Source organism: Tachysurus vachellii, chromosome 5 (genome assembly GCF_030014155.1).
Source record: "Tachysurus vachellii isolate PV-2020 chromosome 5, HZAU_Pvac_v1, whole genome shotgun sequence".
NCBI classification, from domain to species: Eukaryota; Metazoa; Chordata; class Actinopteri; order Siluriformes; family Bagridae; genus Tachysurus; species Tachysurus vachellii.
The window spans coordinates 22,881,845-22,901,851 of record NC_083464.1 but is presented as its reverse complement, the minus strand read 5'-3'; the positions used below and the strand labels follow the sequence as shown (position 1 = coordinate 22,901,851).

Below are 20,007 nucleotides of genomic sequence, written 5' to 3'. Positions count from 1 at the left end.
AAAATCATGGAAATTGTCAGGGGGTTCCTAAACTTTTGCATACAACTGTACTATACAAGTCTTTAAATGAGTTGTTACCAAATGATAACTCAAGTGTGTTAATATGCACCCATGATTCAAATTACAGTTGGAACTATTCCCAGAGTTGTGCTTTTATAGAAAACTATACTCTTCAGGGTTTCAATTTAAAATAAATAAACAGTGGTTTACGCAACAAATTACAAAATATGAGGAATATACAACTGAAAAATGTTCAACACAACTCATATGTAACAGAAGATACTTTATTTTTAATTTAAATAACTTAAATGGACACAACTGCCCCAAAGTCCACACAGAACCTCACAAAATGGTAAAAGGTTACCCGTATGCACAGTCTTAGCAGAGCCCAGAGCCTTTAAAAGAGAGCTTCCTTGGAAACTGTAAGCCCCCTGTTTTGACAAAATGGACATTGTTAGATGTGCACTGAATGTAAATGCACCATACAAGAAATAACACAGCTCCAGTTTGCATGTGTACGGGGTGTTATAGCTAGAACGCTTTTAAACACGAGTCACATTATTGGATTAAAAATAAAAGTGTACAATAATCAGGGAATAGCACAAATGCTTTTTATTTTAATTGAAAAGGGACTGTCTCATTCTAGATATAAAAAAATAAATTTGTAAGACCTTGATCTACCCCTTCTGCTTCATGGACATGATCTCTGACAAAAGCCAGGAGCGAAAACCGTTAACACATACATGGTTTAAACAGGAAAACGTATAAAACCAACAACATGGAAAAAGACATGACCACATTTCAACCGATTCTATGCTTTCCCTATTTTTTTCTTTTTATACTTCTTAATGTATCAACACACTACACAGCTGTATAATATTGTATGGGAAAAAGTTGCAATTTGTCTACATTGTATTAAATAATATATATTTAACCATTAAAATCACTCAACAGCAGGACATTAGTCTTGTGTACTATCCAAGTGAAGCACGATGGAACTCATTAGGCCACTTGATAAACCATCAGCTTACTCACACTATGAAACACCTGAAGACTTGGTTCATTTCTTGTTGTCATGTTTAATTAAAAGCCATAGAGCGTGTCGAGATGTGCTGCAGATGTGTGCTACTGAAACTCAAACAATGAGTCCTGCTTGTACATTTACACTTAACCAAAGCAATTTTGTTCAGCTGCTGGTTGTCTAGTAGGTGACATACATGCTGTACTGGCACGTTCCTACCTGTAATATTGGCCGAATAAGAATGGGTAGTTGCTGTCTAGATGACGTGGTGCTTTTCTTTTTAAAACGCTGCTTTTGCTGTTTAATAGTAACTTTACTCTCTTCACAGGTGTTTAACTGCCACCATGAGCTATAATCCTGGTGATAAAGGTTTATCTTGGTGATGTGGTGATGAAGGTTACCTTCAAGAATTTTCAAGAGACATAAATACATGTTTGATTGAAAACATTTCCTTTTCCATGCGTGATCTACATTGTCATCATGAAAGGCAGAAACCTGAGAGCAGAGTGTGAATGGGACAAACAATTATGAAAGGAATTCATGGAGGATGCTAATCACAAAACCAATAAAAAAAAAAAAAAAAAAAAAAAAGGAGGTTATTTTCTAGAACACAGGAGGAAAATATGGTCTCAATTCAATATTTACAGACAAAAAAAAAAAAAAGAAAAACAAAAGGATTATTCACTATTATAGTCGCCTCAGGGCTCGTTTTTTGTCAGTTTTCTTCTTAGCTATTCCAGTATTATTGCTACTGCTTGTACCACTGGCACTGCTACTATTTGTGCCATTTGATGTAGCGATTGTATTTGCAGCGCCAGCTGTAATTGCACGTTTGCTTGGATCTCCTGCATGTTTCTTGGGCTGTGGTCCATCACCAGGTTCTGGAGCTCCTGAGCTTCCTCCCATAGCATGGATTTCGGTCAATAGATGAGCACGCGACGCATATTCTGCATAGTCCTCTAACAGTAACCTTCCAGCCTCTTCGTTTAGAGCCGACTCTGGATTTGGGTGGATCAGTAAACATTTAATAGTCTGAGAAAGGAGAGAGAAGATAATGAGATTTTGCAAAAAGGAAAACATTAATTTGTGTAACCTTTAGAATTTTAGGGAGCCATCAAATAAACATTTACAAAATCATTGAAACTGTGGCAGGTAGTAACAGGGGACAGTCATATGGCTGAGCAATCTGGAAAATCCCTTATAGGTCAAACAATTACATTTTTAAATAGGAAAAAAAATACATGTTGGTGCAAATCAATTTAGAAGACTAGCTCCAGGCTTAAGCCTTGCTTCAAGCTAGAATGTTTAGATTTGATCATGCTCGTTCATCATGAAATGTCCGATTTCAGGAGATTGGATCATCCATTAAAAGCCCTGCCTTTTTAAATCATGCCAGCTAAAAAGTATTAAAACTATACCAGACCAATGTAGAACAAAACTTAAAGTATTTCAGTTCTTCAAACTTTCATATAAAATGAAATATCCATCACGTTAGTGAGTTACTAAGCAATTTGGCAAAAACAAACCCAGACTTGATTGGAAGTCGTGTTGGACGACGTTTCTCAGTCGTGCATACCTAAAGATTTATGCTGAAACAATGTACACGCGGTTCTGTGAATTGAATGGGATTCATCCAGTTATGTACGTGTGTGAGGATGAGAGTAGTTTTGTGCACACTTCTGACCATGCGTATGCAGGAACCCCTAGTGCTGAAAAAGTGTAACAGCAGGTAAACGGATTATGAAAAGCTTCCACACCAATTATTGTGTCATATTAGCATTTTTAAGAAATTGCTTGCATGACTCAGACAGAGACCATGGACGGAATATAAAGCAAAATCATATGAAAGCCACTAAAGCTTGACTAAGATTGAGTCTTGTTTGAATACTTGACATACAGTTTCACAGAGGGAGGAACATGTTTTTAGAGAGAACTGGGAAATCGACACTGAGTGATGAGCAGCTCATCAGGCCATTTTGTTTGCCCAGGGCAATTTCAGTTGATCTCTATTCTAGGGTTTTTAGCTATGGGCACATTTCAATGGGAAAATAGAGATGGCACAGACAACCAACAATAAGTTGAATGATGCCGCATCTTACCTTCATTCATGCCACAATAAATTACATTTCCAAAAACCAGTGGCGGAAATGACAGCAAAAATGACACATTTTTCCAGCATTGTAGAGTGTGGCAACAGAATGCACAGGTAATACTATTTTAAAAACAGTAATCGTGTAGACAAAATTATATATATATATATATATATATATATATATATATATATATATATATATATATATATATATATATATATATATATATATATATACATATATATATATATATATATACATATATATATATATATATAACACACACACACACACACACAAACAACAACAAAGCCCCTCTCCAATCCCCAAATACATAAACACCGTGCTCCTTCATGTGATTTTTAAAACCCACTAATTAAGGGCAAGTTTCAGTTGAGTTTAGTTGCTTATTTACTTATTTTTTAATACTGGGGGAAATCCAGTAATAAAATACTTTTAAAATAATAAAATCCTACAACAAATCTGAATAATTTTATTTCATTTTATTTCAAGTCTTACGACATTTTTAAATGAATATTTTTCTTCTGGAGAATCATATCAGTTTTAATGTAAATATTTGTGGCAGCCCTATTCCAGAGAAAACAATCAAGATTATTCCAACAAAACAATGGTGATCCGTGACACTTACCAGTAATACATGCCTGAGGCCGAGCTCTGCCTTCCAGTCTCTCTTCAGTACATTGACACAGATCTCACCCTTGTGTCCAACATTTGGATGAAATATCTTGGTCAGGAAATAGCCCCGGGGAGGTACGGCAGGAAAATCCTTCCCCAAGACCAAGCGCATTCTGAACACGCCTCCTGCATATGGGGTCCCTTCTGTTCAAGACGAACACAAAATGCACAAATGTTGAAGAGCTTCTATAATCATCAAAGCATGTGCAGATTATTCTATTTAAAAGAGCACACAAGACAAGACAATGAATTACTACCTGGCCCCTCAATGGCAGTGTGGAGTTCTGTGATGTCTTCCTCACTGGGGTAAATTTTGATTCCCTCTGGTGGGTCTGCTGCCAGTGCAGAAACTTCTTTATACACCAGTCTCAAAACTTGGGGAGGCAAATTCTCCACATTCGAATTCTGCGCACAAGAACAGATGCACAATAAAAATTTAAGGTTTCTTTTAGGGAAAACCTGAGCAAGCACAACATACAAGTCGGACACTCAACCCTTACCAGATATAATACTCTGATGTCTGATAGTCTGATGTCCAGTCAGACTATCAATCAACCAATCAAATCAATCAATCAATGCTAGAATTTCTGTTGAATAAACTGAACTCTAAAATTTTTGAATGGTGGGGGAAAAAGATAAATTTAAAAAAAAAAATAAAAAAAAAAATTGGGGGTCTCTAAATCACATCCGTACGTTTCAGACACAATACAAAGTAAAAGATTATCGAGAACTCTTTTATTCTGTATCCCCAACAGCAAACATATCCTGTGCTGCAGAATGAAGAAAAGCAACCTAATTGTCAAACAATTCATATTCCTGATGCTTAGTTAAGTGTGAGATGACAAAAGGTATGTGATATGAAAATTGCCTCCAGGTGCACTGGTGGGCACAGCGATGACAGCAGAGAAATTTCAAGGTTGTTTGAACTATATGGACGCCGTGTGCAAATATATGGCTCTCTTAGATTGGGGATTAGTGGAGGAACAGGTTGATCAATTATCTCCCCCTACATGTGCATGGTGTAGGCATAAACAGTTATTTAGACAAACAGATTAATCACCTCACATTTACTTCATAATGGAGCCATGTTCATATTACAGTATTTCTGCTGTAATAGATACCAAGTAAATCTCTCTAATGTGTGGTTCCATAAAGAACTTCATACAAAACATTTATATCTTAATTTTCAGCATTTATACCATCCACTTTAATACAAACACCAGTATACATGCGTGTGCAGTTACCAATTCAGCTGATGTAGTATTTATCTAGAAGCGACAAATCAGGACCTTTAGTTAATGTTTACTCTAAACATCAAACTGAAGAAAGTTTGATCTGACATTGTAGCATAGACGGTACAAGAATCTGGCTTAAGTATTTCAGAAACTGCTTCCCTCCTGGATTTTCCCACATATAACTGTCTCTAAAATATACACAGAAATGTTCCATAAACAAAATCCACAGAGTGAGTGACAATTCTATAGGAACTACCTTGTTAATCCAAAGAAAAGGTCAGACAGTAATGGCCAGATTGCTTCGAGCTTCCAGAACAGATATACTAACTCTCAATCACACTTTACTACAGGAACAGTTCTTGAGGTGGATGCGCTACTGCATCAGGTTCCACTCCTGACAACCAAGAACACAAATTTGGGGCTACCATGGGTACAGACTAATCCAAAATGGACAGATTTAAAACAAAAAGCATAAAACAAAAACAAAATTGACAGACACTTTCTCATCTTACAGGAAATCACATTGTAATTGCAGGCACTTTAAATAAATGAGTGTTGAATTAATAGGGATTATGATTTGCATTCTTAGACTAGTTTATACATTCTGTTGATTATTATGGCTAATTAATTGGCACAGGTAGCACTATGTTTGTTGTCTTGTAAGCGTGGTTAAAAAAAAAAAGTGTATATAAAACATATATTCAGATAACCTTTTTTTTTTTTTTTTTTTTTTACATGGAACTGTATTAAATTAATATTTTGCAGTAAATGCATATAACTATGAATTTTTTCCATTGTATACAAATGTTTTATTTGGGTGACTAATGCATTGTTGCCCCCTCTGGACAAACACAGGAAGTTTCATCAACATAATGAATACAAACTATTAAATACAGGGTGCAAATGCATATTGCAATAATCATGAATAATAATCAATTATATATTTCTTTTAAAATGCCCAAGCCTTTACTTTAAGACCAGGGTGTCTGCACTATATGGCATCAGGTATAAATGCCATTGTCAGTTGATGCATGTCTGTACATGTTGTATGCACATTATAATGCTTTTTCTTATGATATGAATGTTGGATAGGAGCCCTGCTGTATTGTGAATATGTCCGAGTTGTTAAATGCACATATGCTGGAGAAAATGTACACGGTCAGTCTGGTAAAAAAATATGTATACTATGTGCATGTATTTATAGTCTACGGTTTATTATAAACATACATATAACAAAAAGTATGTTTCTAAACAAAATTTCCATGTTTATAATTACTAGCTAGTTTTTAGGTCCTTAAAAAAGTTTTTTATTAAAAACGTGACTTTTTGAGCAGTATTACTAACTGTCCTGAACACAGTGCAGCTCTCTCTCTCACATTACAGCTGCTGGTTATACAAGTTGAGAGCAAAGGATTAGTAAACACACATCCAGTGTGTAAAGCCTTATGCATACATACAGCGAGTCACAGCGTCAAACTGACCGGAAACCATTATTTTCACCAAGGGTTTGTTGAATTGTCACCCAACCATGGGTGAATTGATGGGGTCCATAGACACATCAAAGCTGCGAAAGGTTTAACTTTAGTTCCAAAGATGATTTGGAATGTTATTTGCACCACCAAATAATAATGTTATTACTACACCAACCAGTAGCGAGAAAGCCTACTGGTGACTTTATAGTACAACAACTGGCAGCAGTAATTGTGTTGAAGCTTAGGCACTTGCCCATTAGGTCAATTTGCAATGTGTACAATGTGCAGAAAAAGTTTTGGTAGCAGAGTTCCTTTCCTGTTTACCGTGTGACATCAAAACAACATGGCTATGTTTGTCTTATGCATCATTATAATGTCCCGTTAATATACACAGTTTACTTCATAACGGAGCTTCGTGTATATTACAGTATTTCTGCTTTAATAGATAGCAAATAAATCTCTCTCGTGTGTGTGTGGTTCCATGAAGAACTTATGATACAATACAGTTATATCTTAATTTTCAACATTTATACAATACACCACTTAGTTAAACCTGTAACACTGACCATATTAAGCCCTGCTTTCAGGTCATAAACCTTAAAGTTATCAAAAAAAAGTTTGCTGGCTGTTCTGTACAGAGACCCATCAAAATGCACAACATGTTCATTAATAAATGAAATGCTTCAAATTATGCCACCATCACACCAGGTAGGTATTATTTTTGTATATTGTTATTGCTGTTTGTTAACGTTATAATGCTTACTTGACATGCAAATGATCACAGTAGTTAACATGAGACTTAATTAGTCTGTGGCGTCATCTGGCGACTTCTCGAGGACACAGTTACTTTTCTCTGAATGAACTGGGAAACACTGCATGTGTGTACAGTAAACTTGTCCTTTTTCCATGTTCACTAAAGAAAATAAGTTTCGAACAAAGTTTCAAAACGCGAAAAGAAAAAACAACTAATCATTCTGACCTGAGTTTAAAGGATTAAAAAAGAAAACTAGCCGAATAATTCACTTTATTAGCCTGCCGTTATCCTGCTACACAGACACTGTACATCTACACTGGCATAAAACTTCACACAGCTAACACATTACTGTGGCAGACTGACTACTGAGCGATGATTAGTCGTTAAATAAAACACGTTAATATGTCGAATTGTTACATTTCCCGTTGTTAAGTCATCAATCTACCCACCTTATGTGATTTATACGTTGTTTATCACTCAGAAAAACTCAAAACTCACTTAAAAAAGTAAGCTGTAGCTAGCTGCTACCTTGCTAGTATAGGAGATCTGTAGCTGACACGAGTTAATACTTTATTTACACCAGTAAAAAAAATGGCCATGGTGGTCTTACCATATCGACTGTAATTAAAACAGAGAAGCTGAATCCAGTCCCAACAGCAGCTTGTTCCGAGGCTCACCGGCCGGCGGGTTTAGTGCTAACGTTTGCTAGTTGTATATTAAAGTTACGTTGTGGTTACAACCGCTCTAAGATGGTGAAGGGGTCCACCATAACGTCAGTAAATGACAGCACGTTAAATGAATTCACAAAAAAAAAAAAAAAAAAACCTGGTTTGTTTAAAAAAACGCAAAATTCGTTGAGGCACTGCTTGGCTAGCTAGGTTTGAAAAACAACTAGCAAGATTGCTAACGCTAACTTCACTGTCGGTCTTGATAGATTCTCGACGTGAGAAGTTTACAGTCGAGCTCAGAAACGTCGGTTAAACAGTTAAATATAAAATTATAAAAAACTTGCGTTTCTTGTAACAGTTTTTAACCGCCGATGGCTAATATGCCTCAGTGTTTAGCAAGCTAGCGGTTTTTGACACAGGAACAAAAATACGCACACGTAAAAAAGCAAGGCCTGACCAATCACAGTTTCATACACAACTACGTCTTCAAACAACTACACGAGTCCAACCAATCATAGCGCGTCAGAGTAGTGACGTATTTACTCTTGGTAACCCCGCAAACCGGCTGAAATGAAGAATGCGAAAAATGCTCTCGTGTGATTGGTTCGTTTGAAAAACTCACACCCGCCCCAAATACAGGGACAGCCTACAGTATGCAAATTTATTTTTTGTGGTAATTAGTACAGGTGACAATTAAGTAACCATGAACACAAAAATCTGTTTAAGTGTTTTGCAATTTGTGGCTAAAGAAAAAAAAACTCACTAATTTGACAAGTAATCAATTAAAAAAATTAAAATGTATTATTTTACTGTACATCAGAAAACTGAATCAAGTTTACAGCCTTATTATTATTTTTTAACTAAACAAGCTCTAAGAGTTTAAGAAGTCAATTAGCATAAGTATAAAAATTGTGCAGTGTGACAGAACCTATAGTACACATACATTAGCCATATTTTTACAGGATTAGGTTGAAATAAGGATGTAGGTTTAATCTCCTGTGATTTTACTCTCATGTTTTTCTCTGTCTCTGTCCTGCCAAATGCTGTAAATGTAAATGTAAGTGTTTCATATATGGTGACATGAAACGCCCTTATCAGACGCCTTTATCCAGAGCGACTTACATACAGTAAGTGCTTACATCTCTAACATTGGATACACTAATGATGGCTCACTAGGTTACATACTTAAGATACCATGAGTTTAAAACATTGCTCAAAGTTACAATGACTAAACACTTCCTAAAACCTGATATCTAAAATATATTTTTTGATTGTTTTGGTTACATTTTCATTTTGTTTCTGGGACCCTAGATTGCCCCAAACTGATTAAGAGTAATCACTTCTCTACTTCAGTGCCATAACACACAATTAAATAAATAAAAAAGGGGATTTACCACATATTTTTTTGTAAATGCTCCAAATATTTTCAAATAAGTCTATGTTTATCTAGCTATGTTTATCTAGCTATGCTTATCTAGCTAGATGATGATATTGATGGTTATTGTTATTGTAATGCAGCTAATTAATAATATACCTATAAATATCACTGAAGGGAAAAAGGTATTTTTTTTTTTTAAATAAATCAATTAAAAAAAATCTATTATTTTACTTTACATCAGAAAACTGATTCAAGTTTACAGCCTGATTCTTTTTTAAATAAAAAAGCTCTATGGGTTTAAGAAGAAGTAAATTAAAATAAGTATAAAGATTGTGCAGTATGACAGAACCTATAGTACACATACATTAGCCATATTGGTGTTAACAATCACCACTGTACTGTCACTTTTCTTCTTTGTTTTGCACTATTTTGCACCACTTTAAAATCATGCATCCTTGCACCACCCAAAAAAAACTATCATTACACTTCTGTGTGTCCATCCATATTTATTCTGTGTAGTCTGTGTGTGTGTGTGTATATATATATATATATATATATATATATATATATATATATATATATATATATATATATATATATATATATTATATATAAAAACCACACTATATATATATATACCCTTATTCAGTTATATGTACATATTACTACACCTTCTGTAAAACCTCATACCCTTATTTATTACACTGCCACTTGTAAATAAGCCATCTATGCACTTCTGGTTAGATGCTAACTGCATTTCATTGGCTCTGTACATGTACCTTGCACAATGACAAAGTTGAATCTAAATCTAAAAATCTAAATATTCTTACAGGTATAGGTTGACATGGGGATGTGGGTTAAATCTCCTGTGATTTTATTCTCATGTCTTTCGCTGTCCTCCTCTGAGAAAATTACAGATCAAATTACCTATTGATTGTTGGTTGGTTGTGATTATTTATTTATTTATTTATTTATGTCATTTAATCATTTTAGTCCCATGTAAATGTCCCATATGCCTACACAGATGTCACCAGATATGAAACACTCCCCAAAACCTGATATCAAAAATATATTTTTTGATTATGAGTTATATTTTCATTTTGTTTCTGGGACCACACGGTTTTCCCCAAACTGATTAAGAATAATCACTTCTCTGCTCCAGTGAATTAACACAAAATTAATTAAATAAATAAATAAATAAATAAATAAATAAAGGGATTTACAACATATTTTTTTTGTAAATGCTCCAACAAAAATTTTCAAATAAGTCTATCTATGTTTATCTATCTATGTTTATCTATATATGTTTATCTATCTGGGGGCACAGTGGCTTAGTGGTTAGCACGTTTGCCACACACCTAGATTCCCGCATCCGCCTTGTGTGTGTGGAGTTTGCATGTTCTCCCCGTGCCTCGGGGGTTTCCTCCGGGTACTCCGGTTTCCTCCCCCGGTCCAAAGACATGCATGGTAGGTTGATTGGCATCTCTGGAAAAAAATGTCCGTAGTGTGTGAGTGCGTGAGTGAATGAGAGTGTGTGTGTGTGTGTGCCCTGCGATGGGTTGGCACTCCGTCCAGGGTGTATCCTGCCCAATGACGCCTGAGATAGGCACAGGCTCCCCGTGACCCGGGGTAGTTCGGATAAGCGGTAGAAAATGAGTGAGAGAGAGAGTTTATCTATCTGTGTTTATCTAGCTAGATGATGATATTAATGGTTATTGTTATTGTAATGCAGATAATTAATAATATACCTGTAAATAACACTGAAGGAAAAAAAAGTATATTTTGTTAAAAAATAAAATCAAGGTAAAAACTGACAGATATTCCTGTCCTTGTGTGGATATTTGGTCCCCACCATTATATAATAAATATGTCTTCAAACCCACACGTTTTTTCTTGAGATGGTTAAATAAAATGAACAACTTTTACTAATAGTTTTTGTTCGACTAAATTGCTTGCAGAAGCGAGGTGTTGTTATTTCAGCATGCCACTGTAGTAAAAGTGCCATTTGACACGTGAGGGGCGTTTCCATGGGTGTCGCCATCATGGTTAACAACAATAACAACAGCAACAGCTCTGCTATTTCCGGTTCACCATTTCACGGAAGACACTACAGCATCCTGGATACAGGGAAGCAGGAAAGCTGTTCGTTTAAATAGACATGTTCGTAGTTCTTGAAGAGTTGTTTAGAAGTTCGGTTTACATCTGATTTACGGGTAATTGGCGTTTACGCTCAGTGTATTCTGTGAATAAAGGTGAGTAGATACACTAAATAGTACTGCTAGCTACTAGCTAGCTTCTAGCTAAACGCGGTAGCTGTATGTTTGTGAGAATTACGTGATTTTAAATGACCTACGGGAAGTAGTAGCTTTTGAAGTTGATCTTATTTTGAAATTAAAGGTCTGCTTTTTGCTATAACACGGTGTAATGATTACACAATAACATGGTGTAGTCATTAAAATGAGCCTGTCACTGTCTGTGTGGGGGGGTGGGGGGTCCGAACCCAGGTCCGAACCCAGGTCCGAACCCAGGTCCGAACCCAGGTCCGAACCCAGGTCCGCCAAGCTGCCACTGTTGCTGCCCCTGAGCAAGGCACTTAATTGTAAATGCCCTTAACCCTCACTTTGTCTAAAAATGAGAATGTAAGTCACTCTGGATAAATGCTGTCGTCTGCCAAATACTGGAAATGTAAATGGAAGTGTGTGTGTGTGTGTGTGTGTGTGTGTGTGTGTGTGTGTGTGTGTGTTTAGCCCCTTTCCAGCTGGATTACAGCAGTGTGTGTATATATGTGTGTGAGTGAGTATGAGTGGGTCGGAGGTGTTTCATGAGAAGCAGAGGTTGGAGCTGTGTGCTATTCACGCCCTGAATAACGTGCTGCAGGAGAGAGTATTTACCAAGGAGGGAGCCGACGACATCTGCAAGCGGTGAGAGCATTATTAGTTTATGCATGCATGTAAACATTTATTAATTAATTTTGTATTTATAACAGCAGTCAAGATTGAGTGCTGTTTGAGATTCACCATGATGTAGCTGCCTGCTTTTAGCCAGATTAACCACTGTCAGTGAAAGAAAGAGCTTCAGTGAGGAAAGGCATTGTGCTGAGGCCTTAGTATACTATATTGCAATTGAATAAGTAGATCATCTAGGTACTTGAAGTGCACTTCTTCTTGTTGGACTTTTCAGTGTGAAAGCATTACTCGCACTATTGATACTACACAATGACATAGAAAAGTGCATAACCCTTCTAATGAAATTGCTATGCTTTTATATCTCTTTCCTTACTGTCATCTTAGCTGATATCAGGGAAGAGGTTGCCAAATGAACCACACAGACACAGAGTTCAATTAGCGAAGCTTTCCAATTTTACTGAGACAAGGCAAGAAGTTATTTAAAAAAAAAAAAAAATGAACAAGACCTTTATATTCAACACCAGCAACGCCGGCTTAAACAGGAAAATACGGGGTAGTATGGGTACAAGATGTGATATGGTTACTGTGACATTGAATTTAATAAAAAAAAAAAAAAAAGGACATGTATGTAATATTATATATCGGATTGTAGCATTTGTTGAAATTACAAGCAACTTCTATGAAGCATTGGCATTGTCACTGAATTGTCATCATGGATGTTAGAAAGAAGGACACTTATACAAGGAGTTGTTGTGAGAAAAGGCAGTGCACTTAGCCCAAACTTTAGAGAGTCACAGATGTCTCCATACATCAGAGACTGTGTAAATTATCTCAACCTTGTGACGGCTTCCTTAACTAACTAAGGTAATGTGCAGTGCTGTATAGCCAACAACAGATATTACTTTTGTTTAGTCGTGTATGTCAGTGGCGTGTTCTCCTGTGCGATAGCAGTTGTGATAAAGTTATGAACAGGGTAGGAGTGATAGCAGAGGTAGCAATGTAACAAGATTGGTCCAGATGTTTATAGATAGAAAAGAAAATACAGTGATGCCTCGAGATACGAGTTTAACTCGTTCCGTGACTTTGCTCGTATCTCAAATTGCTCGTATCTCAAAACAGTTTTCCCCGTTTAAATGAATTGAAATCCCATTAATCCGTTCCAGCTCGCAAAATTCCACTCCAGTTGTTTTGTTTGTGTTTTGAATATGAAACATGTACAGTACCTGTATTTATAAATGACAAATATTGTATAAAAACATACAGTAATAAAACAGAAGGTTAAAAAAAATAAACTGGTTTTACTTTACGGAAGATGCGCACGGAGGTTGAGGGAGGAGTAAACAGGAGGAATTTTGTCTCGTACGTACACTTTCGCTTTCGTTCACTTACTCGCTACTGTACACTCTTAATGCTACTTTACACTTAAATGGAACTTAACTAAACTTCAGTAAAATTAACGAACTTAAATCAAGCATCGCGTTAGTTCTGGCAGGCCACGTCGTCAAGCGTGCATCAGCTGTTCATCAGCTGTCCACGACGCGCACCAATCCGGTTACGACACCCATATTACCCGACAATTTAAATTCCCATTCATAGAGCCGCTCTAGCGCTTCGCTGCTGCCGTGATCTAAACTCCCTCCTCCAACCCCGACTCCACCATGCCGGAACCTGTGTTCGTTGTACCAGTTTACGTCATAAATCTCCGCATATTTTTCTCTCTCTCCCTCTCTCTCTTATTATTGAATTATTTATTTATCAATTCATTCATTTATTACTTTCAAAAACGCGTAAGCAAGCATATCTAATACTATGCATGATTAGTGGTTCTGTTATACAGGGGTGTATTCTATTTTCTAGTCGCTGCTCTTCCACCCAGCTCTGTCCACGCATGCGCACGGACGGGCGCGTGGATTCTTGCCCAGAACAGAACCATACCGCCAACACTAACTGTATGCATATCATCTAATAAATTCTCTTTTGACAAAGTGGTCCTGACTGAACTGAAATTCTCTTAACTGAACTTAATTGCTACAATTTCTGTTTTCTTTGCATTCATTTTGCTTAATTTTCTTCATCGCTTTTCTCTTCACTTGTTTTTGCCTTTTTTGTCACTCTTTCCTCACTAGCATCTGCCGGTCGTTTTAATAAAAACCTGTCCGGTCGGCATATCAGATGCAGTGTAGTCGCACGTTACATTTTTTACATACTCTCCATAGGAAATGAATGACTTCCTGTTTATCGGCCGTCGTTTGACGTGTGCAGTGCAAAGGCGGCTTTAACCGAGTGAGACGCGGGAAGCTGAGGCAGGGGAAACAGAGCACACAAGGTTGTTGGGGATCTTTGTTTCGGCGGCGGCTCGGATACTCGTATCTCAAAAATTTGCTCATATCTCAAGCCATAAATATGGTCGAATCACAGCTCGTATCTCAAAAAATTTGTATGTCAGAGCACTCGTATCTCGAGGCATCACTGTATTAGTTTTATATAATTGTAACAAGAAGGTGCAGGAGTTTAAGTATTTAGGGTCAACCATACAGTGTTACGGGAAGTGTGGAAAAGAGGTGAAGAGCCAAGTGCAGGTGGGTTGGAGTGGCTGGAGAAAAGTGTCAGGAGCTTTGTGTGACAGAAGAGTGTCAGCAAGAATCAAAGGAAATGTGTAGAAGACAGTAGTGAGAGCAGCTATTCTGTTTGGGTTAGAGACTAGCAGTGAGGAAAAGACATGAGGTAGAGATGGAGGTAGCAGAGATGAGGATGTTTTAGATTCTCTTTAGGAGTGATGAGGATGGACAGGATTAGGAAGGAGCACGTCAGAGGGACAGATCAGATTGTCTGTTTTGGGAACAAGGTCAGAGAGGCTAGATTGAGATGGTTTGGACATGTACAGAGGAGGGAGATTGGTTATATTGGTAGTAGGATGTTGGAGATGGAGCTGTCAGGTAAGAGGTCAAGATGTAGGCCAAAGAGGAGATACATGGAACTGTTAAAAAAGGACATGAAGTTAATTGGTGCGAGAGTAGAGGATGCCGAGGATAGAGTTAGGTGGAAACTGATGATTCATTGGGAAAAGGCAAAAAAAAAGGAAGAATTATGCTTACCTTTGTCAGCTTTTGCACTGTATATCTTGTTGTGTAATGCATACAAACTAGGTCAAACTATGACAAAGACATTTAGAGAACACTTAATAGTTTCATGTGCATCACACAATCTGGGCTAATTTAAAGACATTTGTAGGATGTCTGGTCTACCAGGGTGGCATTGGCGATCATTCAATTCAATTCAAGTTTATTTGTATAGCGCTTTTTACAATAGACATTGTCTCACAGCAGCTTTACAGAACGTAAACATGGAAAAGGAAAGGAAAAACTCCCTTAGATGGTAAAGGAAGAAACCTTGAGAGGAACCAGACTCAAAGGGGGGCCCATCCTCATATGGGTGACACTGGAGGGTGTGATTACAAATATAAATTCAAACAAATGTTGTATTGGTGTAAGGATCACAGAGTCCAACTGGAGCTGGTAGATCTGTAGATGTCTCAGGATTCTCACAGAGTCGGCCTCATCTCAGTGGAGGTCCAAAAACTTAATCGCACAGAAGACGATCGGAGCTGGTACAATGTCTGGATGCCTCGGGATGGGTAGAAAGCAGTGTAGAGGGATTAACATATCTGCTGTTTATAAAAAATGTGCAAGTCTAATGTAATAGTGCACAATATTATGGGATGTATAATATCTTGAACACATATCCCACTCTTTGTCTTTTTACACATGAACAAGTATTCTTCAAGAATCAAAATTCCTGAGATGCACTTCGCCTTGTTGGAACCTTCACAGTGAACACAGTATTGACACTTTTTATGCTACAATATGGCAAAGAATAGTGATTTGGGAGGGATCTAATGAAATTGTTATGCTAGTATACCTCTTTTCTTTTAGAACATCGCTATAATATCAAGCCACACCCATAAAGTATTGCCACTGGCACTGAATTGTCATCATGTATGTTGGAACAGACTAACAGCCATTTCTGAATATATCTGATGAAAGAATTGATTTTTCTTTTCTTTTCTTTTCTTTTCTAACTATGTTTGCCACGATAGTCTTGCTCCCCAGTGTGTGGTAAACCCGCACCGCTCCGTGCTGGGTACGGGGAACTATGACGTGAATGTGATTATGGCGGCTCTCCAGAGTCGTGAATTGGCTGCAGTGTGGTGGGACAAACGTAGGTCAGTTTGTTTATCTATTTCACAAAACAGTAAACCTTTTTACCCATACATCGATTGCTCATCTTGTCACTCTTACAACTGTAATATATTCTCACATGTTAAGACTTTGTGCCTTTCTTTTATCTCAGGTCAGTGCATAGTCTGTGTCTGGAGAAGGTGCAGGGTTTTATTTTGAACGTCCCGTCACGGGTGTCGCTCGGGATCGTGTCCCTCCCACTGAGACGTAGGCACTGGCTAGCAGTTCGGCAGGTCAATGGGCAATACTACAACCTGGACTCTAAGCTTAAGAGTCCTGTCTGGATCGGAGGAGAAACAGAACTTAGGTGAATTTCAAGCATCTAAAGCTACTATGACTATGACTATGTGAATTGCATTGCAATGTCCAGGACAACACACACTGGCTTTATAGCCAAGCTTTTGTTCTTGCTGAATGACACTCTTTCTTTATAGTTTTTTAAGGCTTGGCTCACACTGTACTGATACCAATATTTAGACATAACCTGTATTTTATAGTATGTCCATAGTATACTTTATATTTCTTTTTATATATCTGAGTTGTTGTATTTGGCTTTTTAAAATTGAAGTATGTTTCAAGGAAAACCTTGAAAATAGCCTTTTATCAAGTGGTGCTTAAAAAGTGCTTGAATGATTAAAAAAAAACGGAAAACTCTACATAAGAGTTAAAAAACGGAAGGGTTGCGTCAGGAAGGGCATTCAATGTAAAACCAGTGCCAAAACTAATATGCAGTCCACGTCATCCGCAGTGGCGACCTCAAACAGGGAGCAGCCGAAAAAAAAGAAAGACACAAAAAACTAGTTTCATTTTGTCAGCAGAATGGAAATCGACCATTTTCAATTTTCAATCAGTATAAACAAATTAATTATTTTATTGTCACATGTCTGATATAAAATTAGTCCCGATACTAATTGCTTTCAGTGTGAAATGTTTTGGTTTCTGCTTGGATAACCTTACACAGAATTTTTTTATTGCAGACTTTAGATGCTTATAGCAAGCATTTAGAGAACAGAAATGGGTTTGATATTTACTTTGAAGCTATAAACATTTGGCTTTAAAAAATGTTTTGGGTTTATTTTTAAACTTTTCTATAGTAGGTTAGGTAAAAACAGAATTACGTACCAAAAACATGACCTCTGGCGATTATAACTGTAACAGAACACAAGAAACTTAAAAAAAAAAATCAATGCTCAGTGCATCTGCCCTTTTAGGTTGTAATATTTCCCACAAATGTCTCTCTGTTCATGTCTACGTCTCTAGGCAGTTTCTCGGTGAGCAGTTGTCTCAGGATGTTGCTGAGATGCTTCTTGTAGTCCAACGAGAAGTAGAGGAGGACGGAACATGGCTTATTTCAGATGACCGGGAGAACTGAAATCTCAGGAAGTTCACTCAGACTGTTTATGCACAATGCAAAATGTATTGGTTTTTATTTTTAAACAGGACAGTCCTGTGCAGAGTTGCACTACCAAAGAGGAAGTAAGCACTCCCAGATGGTCACACTTACACACAGAGATGAATTGAATGGTTAATATAAGACACATTTCTGCTGTAAAGGATTTTTTTTTTTTTTTTTTTTTTTTTTAAAAAAACAAAGGGTTCAGGCAGGATTGCAGTTGCATCATCTGCCTCTCTTCTTTTTCATTCTCTTTTCTCTCAGGATAAGTGTTCGAATTTAAAATATAACATTTGAACAGTCTTATTTGTTCTGCATCTATGCACTGCACTGCTGAAGTTGATGAAAGTGTGTATCTAACTATGCACAGAAATTCTTTGTAAATATAATTAAAGTTGCTGTTCATCCAGCTCTGCATATTTCAGGGGAACTATTTCTCCTGACTTGTCTTTATATTTGCTTGTGTTTTTTTTTTTTTTCCTCTTAGTTTGTTCACATCTCAGAGGATTTAAGTGGAATGAAAATATTCACTAATAAAGTGACTGTTAGTTAAAAAGTAAAATATTGTTTCCACAATTTGTGACAGCACTTGCATCAGTGTAATATGTATATTATGAATATTAAATTATCAATTATTCTCTCAAAATTAAACATCAGGTAGAAGAAGAAGCCTTTATTTATGTTACATTAACATAACTGAACAGTGAAATAAACTACTTTGCATATATCAGATTGTTAGGAGTCTGGGGTAAGAGCATAAGGTCAACCAAGAAACAGTGTCTCTGGAGCAGAGATGGTTAAGGGCCTTGCTCAAGGGCCCAACATTGGCAGTGCTGTGGCCTGAACACTGACTTTCCAGTCAACAAACTAGAGACTTTAAGCCACCACTGCACTTTTTATATGTGGCTCTACTCTATCTTTTTTTTTTTTTAATTCATGCATTTCATAAGATTCCTGTAGTTGGCTATATATTTGAGACACTGTATAAATGGACTACTGCTTCTAATGTTGTAAATCTCCATTGTACGTACCTCAGAAGCAGGAAGTTGGCAGTCAGAATTATGTCCTCCTCAAAAAAAATGATCTGTATTGTCAGTGTCATAGATTTAAAACTCTGTATGTTGATTGACTTAAAGCACAATTTTACTGATATACTGTGCACAGTTTTGTTGATTTGATGTCACTTGTATTTTCTTCAACTCTTTCAGGTTTCCAAGTAGAGATTCTGAGCTGAAATGTGTTTTCTTTGGGTCTTCCAGGAATGATGAGTTGCAAGCCATTGTCAAATATAGTATATCTACAGTATCACATTGTCAGTTGTCAACTTCTTAAAAAAAGGATCAAAACATTCAAGACACAGTATATCTGTGGTATCAAGACACAGGGTATCTGTGGCAAATTGTACAGGTGACCAAGATTCTCTCCAACATGCTGGAGGGACAGCACCAGAGAGGAAAACAACAGAGAAAGTAATAGTGGGGTAGATGTCAAGCTGCTACACCTACTGACCTTATGCACCTCATTACAAAACCTTGAGGAATCTATCCAAGCTTTGAAACAATCATTGAGGCTAGACACACTGATTTTGTTTAATTTTTTTATTTTTTGATCACCACTGTCACAATAGATTTAGAGATCTCTAGAGAAGAGGAATTGTTTTTTGGCAATAGATTTGAAGGCAGCTTTGTATAGTATTCCAGCCTCTGTATAGTGCATAGCATACTGTTCTACTAGGGATGGTCTCAAGCAAAGGTCCAACCCGGTGAACCTAAAGGACACTTTGAATAAGTTTAGTGGCAATATGGGAGCTGATGGCATTTCCACCAGTAGGAGGCTCATCTCTGGCTCACGTTCTGCACCATCAAGAAACAGACAATGTAATCAGTCTAAGATATGTCTCCTCCCATGTGGCTGCTGAGGGTGTGAGTGGGCCAAGTGAAAGAGGGAATTGTTTTCTGACACTTGCCAGCACCAGAAGCTTAGTTTGATCCCCTCAATTCATAGCAAGTTATTATAGGAGGCCATCCCAGATAAAACAATGTTGTCCGATTAAATATTGGGCCTATTACAAGTTACATAGGCTGCTCACCTGAATAAACAGAAAAAATAGGGACTCAATTTGCTCAAAACTGAGAAACCAAAGTTAGTTATTT

General features: G+C 37.0%; 2 protein-coding genes across 2 annotated transcripts; one reads left to right on the top strand and one right to left on the bottom strand.

The window, feature by feature from the left end:
• Positions 1-268: 268 nt before the first annotated feature.
• On the bottom strand, positions 269-8,430 carry ube2s (ubiquitin-conjugating enzyme E2S). The gene is made up of 4 exons (XM_060870533.1): positions 7,882-8,430; positions 4,068-4,215; positions 3,764-3,954; positions 269-2,053 (listed from the first exon to the last, which is right to left on the bottom strand). Exons 1-4 carry the CDS (start codon positions 7,882-7,884, stop codon positions 1,709-1,711), a joined length of 687 nt encoding a protein of 228 aa, XP_060726516.1. The 5' UTR covers positions 7,885-8,430; the 3' UTR covers positions 269-1,708.
• Positions 8,431-11,393: 2,963 nt separating this feature from the next.
• Positions 11,394-18,040, top strand: josd2 (Josephin domain containing 2). The gene is made up of 5 exons (XM_060870531.1): positions 11,394-11,569; positions 12,065-12,238; positions 16,320-16,445; positions 16,574-16,768; positions 17,722-18,040. The coding sequence occupies exons 2-5, from the start codon at positions 12,117-12,119 to the stop codon at positions 17,831-17,833; spliced, it is 555 nt and encodes a 184-aa protein (XP_060726514.1). The 5' UTR covers positions 11,394-11,569; positions 12,065-12,116; the 3' UTR covers positions 17,834-18,040.
• The last annotated feature ends 1,967 nt before the right edge of the window (positions 18,041-20,007 follow it).